This window comes from Seriola aureovittata, chromosome 17 (genome assembly GCF_021018895.1).
Source record: "Seriola aureovittata isolate HTS-2021-v1 ecotype China chromosome 17, ASM2101889v1, whole genome shotgun sequence".
Taxonomy (NCBI): Eukaryota; Metazoa; Chordata; class Actinopteri; order Carangiformes; family Carangidae; genus Seriola; species Seriola aureovittata.
Genome location: NC_079380.1, coordinates 16943437 through 16953989, shown reverse-complemented (window position 1 = coordinate 16953989; position 10553 = coordinate 16943437). Strand labels below are relative to the sequence as shown.

The 10553-nt window shown below is 34.7% G+C and overlaps 2 protein-coding genes across 3 annotated transcripts in view; one reads left to right on the top strand and one right to left on the bottom strand.

Moving 5' to 3' along the window:
- Positions 1-3258, top strand: part of asphd1 (aspartate beta-hydroxylase domain containing 1) — a 5766-nt gene extending 2508 nt beyond the window's left edge. For both annotated transcript variants that reach the window (XM_056402279.1, XM_056402280.1), the window contains exons 3-6: positions 73-279; positions 972-1179; positions 1928-2041; positions 2351-3258. In XM_056402279.1, the coding sequence (XP_056258254.1) occupies positions 73-279; positions 972-1179; positions 1928-2041; positions 2351-2460 (639 nt within the window). In that variant the 3' untranslated portion in view covers positions 2461-3258. The remainder of the gene's footprint in view (positions 1-72; positions 280-971; positions 1180-1927; positions 2042-2350) is intronic.
- Positions 3259-5487: 2229 nt separating this feature from the next.
- Positions 5488-9366, bottom strand: cabp5b (calcium binding protein 5b). Its single transcript, XM_056402281.1, has 6 exons — positions 9316-9366; positions 7721-7751; positions 7456-7599; positions 6427-6536; positions 6110-6257; positions 5488-5516 (listed from the first exon to the last, which is right to left on the bottom strand). The coding sequence occupies exons 1-6, from the start codon at positions 9364-9366 to the stop codon at positions 5488-5490; spliced, it is 513 nt and encodes a 170-aa protein (XP_056258256.1).
- Positions 9367-10553: the final 1187 nt, after the last annotated feature.

Sequence of the window (10553 nt, the reverse complement as noted above, 5' to 3'; positions counted from 1 at the left end):
GCGGTGGAAGGAAGCATTGTCAAGAATCAATCATTGATTTTCCTCATTCTCACTTTTTCGTTCTCACTTTAGGTCAGACTAAATGATCTCTCTGCTATACAGAAGCCTCATCTCTTCTTCCTGCCAGATGTCCCAAGTGTTCCTTTCTTCCCACGTGATGCTCATCGACATGACATTGAGGTCTTGGAAGCCAACTACCCTGTAATCTTGGCTGAATTCCAGGCTGTTTACCAGCGGGGCATTGACTCAAAACTTGGATGGACCTGTCTGGGACCAAAGGTACACAATAAAATCTTTCAGGGCCAATAAGAGAAAAGAGCAGCACAAGAAACACTTTGATCCTTTCTATGAAATTGTTATGATCAGTTATGCAAAGAACTGCTGAAAGAAAGTAGCACAGAACTCTGAACGTGATATCTCAGTAATATTGTGAGGGAATTTCTTTGAATTCGGCACAAATATTCACTTGGACTCAAAAATAAAATGATTTTGAATACATTTTGGTGGTCAAAGGTCAAAGGTCAAAGGTCAAGGTCTCAGTGAACTCACAAAACACGACTTAGGCCTTGTGAACACAATATTCCGGGAACTCCTCAAGGGAAAATTTGGCATAAATGTTCTCTTGGACTCAAGGACAAACTGATTGGATTTTAGTTGTGAAAGGTCAAAGGTCAAGGTCACTTTTACAGCCCAAAACCTGTTTTAGCCATAGCTCGAGAATTCACATAGCAAATATGACAACATTTCACACAAATGGTTAATATTTTTTGTGATTCTGGATAAACAGCGATGTAACCCGAAACTAGTGTGTGGCAAAACGATAAATCTAGTTTGATGATTACAATTGTTCATTTTTTCTCCACCTATCAGCTCTGATATTAATAAGTGGAGGAATTGATTGATCCTCATTCATTCTGATGTATGTATCTCATTTGAATCATATATTACTAGAAGGTCGTTGTCTCTTTCAGGGCCAGGCGGTGTTTCCTTTGTACAGTGCAGGGGTCTGCGTGGCAGGAAACTGTCGCTCTTGTCCCTGCACCTACCGGACGCTTCTCTCCCTACGTACTTTTATAAGCAGCAACTCTCTGGGATCTGCTGGATTTTGGCTGTTGGGGCCTGGAGCTACATTGGGAAGTTCATATGGACCCACCAATACACGTCTCCGTTGTCATCTTGGTGAGTAAAAGAGTTACACGCATCATGGTTTATCTGCATTTATCTGCATCTAACTCTTCTTGTCAAAATCTACTGACTCATGCTTTTTATTTCACACATAAAACTGGAATTTGTTGCAACACACTCGGCAGTAACTGCTCTAGCTTACGTGGAACTCAATGTTATGATCTTAAAATTGATCACATTATAAGGAGAAAAATTCAAAACTCTATTCTGACATCTAAAATACACAGATTTACCCTCTAAACCCACATTCATCTAATGCACAAAATTTCCATTCCCCCTCTTTTAGTCAGTTAGGAGGGGAGTATTCCTTCACTGTGATTACCTGCTACAGTGGTGAGTGCCTTGGCTGTCGGACTGCTTGATTCATATGCCAGTAACACCCGAAATGGGATGCTGTGTGCTAGGCACTTTGCAAAAAAAAATCACAGAAGGAAATACTCAAAGTAATGTAAATTCAGTATCAAGTATTCAATTCAGTACAGTATGGGATACTTTGTACCTGTTTTGCTGCAACTAATATATCAGCGTCAGATTTCTTCTACTTCACCAAAAATGAAAAACTGTGGCATAAAGTAGTACTTTGTGGGTGAAAGCTTACCCTTAAACCATTTTGTACTAGATCTGTCTGGCTATAATCCTCTGTTTTTTAAACACACACAATACTGGATTGCATGCCCTTCTTAGCTGGGTGAAAACATAATATTCTGTAACAAAAGTTTAAAAACGTACTTTGCTTTTGTAGGTCTGAAGACTCCCCCCCTGTGTGAGCTGGTGGTGGGAGGAGAGCCTCAGTGTTGGTCAGAGGGACACTGCCTTCTGGTTGATGACTCGTTTCTTCACACCGTCTCCCACAAGGGTCAGTGAAAAAATAATTTTATTGTAATTTGTGATCATATATAGTATTTCTGGGTGAGTGAAACTTTTACATTTAAAAAATGTAACTACAGTTAAGACAATTGCTAGCACATTAAATGCGGTAGAAAATAAATGCTGATATCATTAATTTTACTCTTTTGCTCTTATTTGAATTCTTATTATTAGAAATGAAATGCAATGCATAATATTTGTTTACAAAACAGGCAGTGATATTTAAATCTCTTTACTGAAGTATCTTATAACAGATGGCTGCAGTTTTAGCTAAAACGGTATCTGTCTATTTCTAAAGGGCCTCCAGATACCGGACCCCGCGTCATTTTGAGTGTGGACCTCTGGCATCCAAATGTGGCTGCTGCAGAGAGACAAGCTTTGGACTTCATGTTCAGCCCTGACCTCTGAATTTGCTCCTGCGCTACCAATGGACAACATGCAGGGATGCCTTACCTTAGCCCTGATTGTTGTGGGTCATGCATCTCATTCAAATTGATGGATCACTGTGTGAATTTGCCCTAATAATTATACAAGCCATTAGCCACGCTTACAAGTGGTGTTGGGTTTATGGTCTACACCAGGAAGTGCCCCAAGAATGCATTATTATGGATGATGTTAGACAATACTACATGCCAGACGATTTGGCTGCATACTATAAACTGATATCATTTGAAAGCACAAAGAGATCTCACCCAAGAAGAGCAGATCTGGTGACTATTGTAAATCTTACAACAACATAAAAAGTATCTTGACATCATATACTATGCTAGTGAATGCTATTTGCATGTGAAACCTATCTGTCATGATAACTGGACTTCAAGCTGCTGATGCATGTGCTAATATGCCTTCAGGACAAGAGGCCATAATATATTTTGAAATGTATGTAGATTACCTATGGTTCAACCAAAAAACTGTGAAAACATGAAAATCATATAAATGTAAAATTTCAATTTATTTCTATTTTCCAAAATGAATGGCAAAATATATAAACTTTCACATACTGTGGTTAATCTTTCCCTTCTTATTACTATCCTCTGTGTATGCTTGTATGTTTCTATCTATAAATATATTTTTCTTTGTTTAGTATTATAATTGGTGGATTGTTAGTGGTTTACATATTATATGACATGCATATATCAGGGTTTTTGTCAGTTCCATTTTTTTCTTGGAATCCAAATAACAAATAAATAACAAAGAAATAAATCAGTATTGACTCTGTGTATACATAAATGTTATGAACAACACTCAGACTGATATATCTTAAAAAGAAAGAAAAATGTAACAATACATTAGTAAATGCAAGGCATAATCGTGGATTGACAATTTTCAAAGGAGTAATACACTCTTATTGATGAAGTAAGCATAGAGAACAGCTGATTGTTTTGTAAGATACATGATGAACTTATATGGGGAAACACATATATTACTTTTATTAGAATAAAAATGCAAAACTGACTGCTTACTGTGTTATAAAAGAAAAATGTAAATGTATTAAATGTATGTGAATTACTTAAAAACAATAAGTCTGTAGACTCAATGAAAATACCTTTTGATTATAATCCACTAAAACACCATTTTGAAAATACATTCTTCTTCATCAAGCTCTCACAGCTCTTTTTTTGGTTACTATTTTTTCAGTCAGTAGATGAGAATTACTGCAGTGATTTTGTCTTATCTGCCATCTGTTCCTCTGAGGGTCCCATGATGAGGATTACAGAGACTGAACTAATCCACCTCGTGAGACAGATTATTCCTCAGATTGTTTATATGTACTCCTATGTACATGTATGTTGTTAAATGATGTATGATTTGTTCATCACTGGACATATACTCTATGAACTGTTTGGATTTAATTTGAGGAAAAATATTTGATTGTTAAATTCATGAGCAAATAAAATAACAACTCAATCACCCGATCATCACAAGTCAAGGTTATGCACCTTGCTGTGTTACAGCGATTTTTGATTGTAATAATGGCACCTGCATATCCAAAGCATGATGTTTTATATCTTATGCTATTACTGGTCCCTAAATAATTTCATCAAGCAATATCTAATGTTTTCCCTGGGATTGTATGCCTATATTTGCTATATATATGGATATATTTGGCTTTGTTTCTATAGCCTTAAAAGACCAGCACGTTCATTTGAAAGACAAATATAGCTATTGTCACACTCAACAATTTTCATGTGGTTCTTTTGTTATGCAACAGCTTTAGCAACATCAGTGGGATTATTTTCAATAAAAGATGCCAAATGGGCAAAGTGGATGGAAATTAAATTTGGTATTATTACTGGTGGCAATCTGTCATTCAGAAATAATATCAATTATACTTGATACTGAAATGTGGATTCATCTGCTTGGTATACACATTATTCTATTAATTTGTGCTCAGTTAAGTCAACCACAACTCATATTAGTAATTAATATTGATTATGAAATTTTATTTTGGAAGGTTTTTCACAGACAAACGTAATAATACCCCTGCAAAAAATAAAATTGCGTAAGCACACATCATGCAATTAATCAGTATATTAGTGCCACGGAAGCTCACACTGCATGCTTGGTGAAAGTGTTGGTGAAAACAGCGATAAAATCTTTCAGGATCATCCTCTGGGAACCTTAAAATATCTGTGCCAAAGTAGAAAGCTATCCAGTCTCCTCTGCAGACAGCTTATTATGACTTGTAGTTATGTTTTATGACGGGAGCCATGGAGGAAGTTAGGTGATGTAGCATAGAAGGTGCCAAAGGCCGCATTACGTGGAGGTTGGGGTGGATAGCAAAACACAGGACTGCATGTTCATTGTAACCATGAAAATGAAGATCCTCTAACCTTAAGGAAGTACTGGGATCTTTTCAAAAAGCCTAACTAACTATTTTTTTCCACCTAAATTAAACCAAACCAAAATGACTGTTCCATAATTCTAATCCTGTGTTTATTATTGTTACCATGATAACAAAGGTGCACTACACGTGGTATTGGTACTGTTGCTCTCCTATGCGTTGTATCCAAAGGTAGGGACAAGTGACCTATATGGTTGTTTAAGTTTCACCAAGAGAAAACAGTGCTGCTATTCCTTTTGAACAATGACAATGACATGTACACTCAATGCTCTGTAGGACAGGTCTGTGAGATTCAGGGCAAATTAGATAACAAAAAACTTGCCAAATTTGCTAATCTAGAAAGTTAATGTTATGACTATCAAGATCTAGACATTAAATTACAATAATTTTACATTCATCGATTTTAATAAAAAGAACAAAACATCTTTGTTCACTTAAAATTAATAAACTCGATGATCATGCACGAAACAGATGCCACTTAAATAACAGGGAAATAAAGTAAAGTTATTCATGACAAGTAGGCTATCATCAGCATAAAGTCCAATAAAATGCATCGTCCCATTCACAGTCATCCATTCATTCTGTTGTCCTCATTTCTGTGACATCATTTTCACAAACTCTGTGAAGAGAATGGACAAAATATTAATTAGCTAAATTCTTATCGATTAATAGCAATACATTTTCATTTCACTGCTGAAAGGACATCCACAGTACATACTTTCTGCTTTGGCACTGAATGTAAACATAGGTCAATTTAGCTGTCTAAGCACTTGAGCAATGTTATTTTATTGTGGACTCTCAATGGCAAGTTTACATTTTCTATAAAATGTGCAACTGAACAAACAAATGACAAAAATACATTATTAATAGAACTTTTTCATGGCAGACATTGTGACTTAAGGTAAAAATAATAACATTAAACATGGCTCACATGCTCACAGGTGTGCTAGTGAGCCACACAAGTCAGATAGCCTATTGTTGAGAAAAGTTTTTTTCACATAAGATTTGTTTGAAATAACAAACAACATTTATAAAATTATTTCCTTTTTCAAATAATAAATAAATAATACTTTTTAAAATAATGATTAAATTCTTCAACTTCTGTGTCTCACAGAGCAGTCCTCTTCTAACTCAAAATTAGACAGCAGATGTTATTTTTTGTCTTGTGTGTGTGTGTGTGTGTGTGTGTGTGTTTGTCTACTTGTGTCTCACCCTCAAAGTCAACTGTTCCATCCCCATTGTTGTCAGCTTCTCTGACGACTGCATCAATTTCATTTTTGCTGGCTTGTTCACCTAATAACTTTATCATGGCATGTCTCAGCTCATCTGATGTGATAGCCCCATCACCATCCATATCAAACTGTAGGGAAAGGAAGAAGAAAACAAAATTTTGCAAAGCCTTTGGATACATATTGCAATTATAATGCGGTGCTGTAAATTTTGAAGTTTTAGCTTTGACAGTATATTCTTCGAATATCCACCATGGGGTGCCAAAGACTAAAAAGAGAGGAAGGGTATGTTGAGCTCACCTCTCTGAAGGCGTCCTTAAGTTCCTTCAACCCAATCATCCCTGCAGTTTCAGCCACGAGCTTGGGGGTCATTAGTTCAACAAAATCTTCAAAATCCACCCGTCCCCCCACTGTGATAAGACAGATGTCATAGCTAATGGAACTACAGTATAAGCAGGCAGTAATCAGAAAACTGATTTCTCCACTCATTTATCTTCTTTGTTTTAAATGATCAACTTGAAAATGTCAGTGGATTGAAATTCTTGCAAAACATAGTGTTCTATCAGGTAAGCAAATCTCTACAGGTTCATATTTAATTTTTAAATATAATAATAAAATATATGATAACATGTGCTTTGCTGTAAATTTTGCTACTGATGTGGAGTGAGACCATAAATTCATGTTGTTGCTCCAACCCCCTTGTTTTTACACTTGACAAGTTTCTTTCAAGATAGAACATGCAAATAAAGAGCTCAGGGGACACAGAGCTTGCGAGACACATTTCCAGAAACTGTCAGAACAATAAATACTCATTTACAGCAAGCAGCAGTTTGTCAGATCAATGTCTTAATGTATTTTATTTTCAATCATTTAATTTTTAAGCAGAGCTATGACTGTTTTTTAATATTTTCTCAGTAAAAACGTGAATGCCCTACAGTGATTATTTCTACATGAATAAGAACTATTCATCTTTTTATTTATTTCTTAATATGTGGGTCAGGTTACATCACCAGTCTTGAAGAAACCATACATTGAACTATGCATTAGACTTTGATAACATATTAAAATGAATGCATGAATGAATAAATGAATGAATCAAATGCTATATTCCTAAATTATTACATATGTTATGCTTTAGAAGAGTCCGAGCACAACAGGTAATAAATAACTTTTCTTTTCTTTAACACCATTGCTCTAAAATGCCTGTACAATAACACCAATTAAAACAATGTTTTTCATTTTCATTTTTCATCAAGGTTCACTCCAACATGTAGTTATAAAGCATTAATTGTGCGTTTCGCTTCAACCTCATTTGAAGACATTACTCACAATTCATGTTGATGTTCTGGCTCAGTTCGATCAGCTCCATTTCAGTTGGCATGTAACCCATGGTCCTCATCAGGTTCCCCAAGTCTTTACAGCTTATAAAACCATCCTTGTCTTTGTCAAACTCTACAAAAGCTTCGCGTAACTCTAGAGAGCACACAGAGATATGTGGGACATTGATAGTGGTATGTGACTAAACTGTGAAAAGGTAAAAAGAATTACACAGCACTCTTACAAGTAAATCTTGAAGCATAAAAACAACAATTACCTTCTATCTCATCGTGTGTAAGAGCTCTTGTCTGCAAAATAATGATATGGACACAAATATGAAATGATGTTAATATGCTTTATATACATTAGTTTGCAACAAAATGTCTGCAGTCATCTACTGTATATCGTGTCCCTCTGAAAGATAATGAGCTTGTCAAGCACCAATAGATCCAGAGTTCATAAGTACTACAGATGAAAAATAAAGTCTCCGTGGAATAAACACATGCTTGACACACTTGTTGAAATTGTTAGTGTCCCAATTCTATATATGTAGGTATGTGTGTGTATATTTTTAACTTTCAGTTTAACTTTAAAAATTGCAAGGAATTGTTTTTCAGACAGAAAATTTGGGTAAAAAAATAGGGGATTAAGTGCAACTCAGGCGTGACAAATGTACAGTTAACATCTGTTTAAACCTGTGATGCACTTAATTGTACCTTTGTTCAATATGTCGCATTCTTCCCCCAAAGTGTATCTCTAAATGACATGTAATATGTACCAGCAACATCCACAATATGCACTATGATAAACATGTATTATTTTTACTGTAACACTAAGATGTTTATTATTTTGCATAGGCTTTTTAATCCCCCCCCCAATATTGTAGTATCTGAGGTCTTCATGAAAAAGATGAAGTGAATAAAACTCACTTACATTCTTTCAATTATTCCTGAAACACACTGGTTTCAATCAAATCATAATTTTTAAAGTAATTTTCAATGGTTAGTATTTTTTTTAATCCTCCATGTTTTTAGCTACACTGTTCATAGGTAGTATATATTATACATAAATCAACCTTAAATTTCAGATTACCACATATTAACGTGTGCGGTAGTTTTGTATATTCTATGAACATGGATTGCTGACAATTCCTGAACACATTTCTTTTTGAGCACATCTAACATCTGTAAATGTGTTTTGACATGAGGATTGATACTTGAATTCAGGCGGACTGAGTCTGTGTCATCTCTTAAATCTCTGCTCAAAACATTTTTATACAGTAATTCTACAGCATGTTCATTTTGGGATTACATCAGCGAAGATTTCCTATATATTTCAATTGCAGGTCAAAATATTATAGTGATGAGTGCTGAATGCCACTATGTACATATGTTTTTATTTGTGTTTAGATTTTGTGCAAATGTAATCTTTGAAATCAGGGACAAAGCACAAAAACTGACTGAGTGCCAAAGCATCCGCCTAATGCACCAGTTAAAAAGTTTGCCCTCCCACCTCTACTCCAGAATGGGGCTAGTCCTTTAAGCTTCTTTTCCCATTAGTTTAAAATAACAAATGAAAATTAAAAATAAAATAAAAAATAACAAAACAATAGAAAAAAAAAAAACATCAACCAACCAGCAAACAAACACAAAAAAACAATATTTGTTCTATGAATGATCAACAGATGAAAATAAGATATGTATTTCCTGGAACCAATTAAAAAGAAAACAATGATAATATATATACTAATAATTCATTTGAGACTTTTGAGAATACTTTTAAGCTTAAGACACATAAATAGTCAAAAACTACCATAACACCATCTACTGTAAAACCATAAAACCATAAAACCATAAAACAATTCAGTCTTACTTGTCTCCTTGTTCCTCCTCTGAGAAAGATGCAGGCTTGTTTAAGACTCATGATGTCAGCCTTTGTTGAGATCCTGAGTTACTGTTTGTGAATTCTTTTATTTTTTCTTATTAAATGAAATTCACTGTTATATTTTGTTGTATCATCTGGTTTCTTTTTTCAGTGCCAGCATGTGAGTGTGTGTAAACCGTGATCAGTAGTGATCTGCGTATGCCAGAGAGGAGGGATGAGGTCCCTTATGGATTATCTCTGCAGCTTTGGACTAGAAAAAGAAAGATAGGCTTAATGCTGCACATATACACAATTTCATATACACAGTCAAAGATTACAGTTGTTTTTAGTAGCTTCTTTTGAAAATAAAGAATTAATGCACCTAAATGTTATAAAAACATTTTACTGTAAAAACTATTATAATTTGATACTGTACACTAATGATAAAAATTGCAGTCCCACCAACTCTTTGGATTTCAGTCTTTATGCATTTGGAAAAAGGAAACCCATGCAGAATACATATCTGTGTTTGTGTATTGACTCCAGTTTGTTGACACAGTGCCAGAGACTGAAGCTTTCTATTATCACTAAATGAAATACAACAGATGGGAAAGTAGTATTAGAAGGATTGTGACTCACATGCCAGTGCATAATATGTATCATTCTTTTGTTTTTTTTAATAAAAAAAAAAAAAAAATCTGATAAAATAAGAGCATTGTTTCACAGCTATAGGTTGTGATGATAATTTAACTTTAACCTAAATTAATGGATTTGTCAGAATGGTCAATCTCAGCATGCAAGTAATCTGATTATTAAAGACTTGCAGCCGTTCTAATGCTTGTTCACTGTAATTATTAAATTATATATTTTCAGCCTGTTACATAACCATATATGCCAGAAAATTAAAGGTTCAGTGCGACTTAAGAAGATATTCTCAAATGTACACGCAAGCATCACATTTGTAGCTGATCTATTTGCTGTTGTGCATGACAAACCCATGAAAAGAGCACATGACCAGTCTGATTACACAAAAACAACTTAATTAAATTAATTCTTACTGAATATCAGTAAGAAATAATTTCAAATGTAGTGAATTTGGTCTGGCTGTATATGGTGTATGTGAACAGGATCTGCATTAACTGACATCATGAGCAGGATGTCAGATAATACCATGAAATCACTTTTTCTATCTTTTTACATAACAGCATTGATTCTGGTCATAAACTGTACGTTCACTACGTACAGAC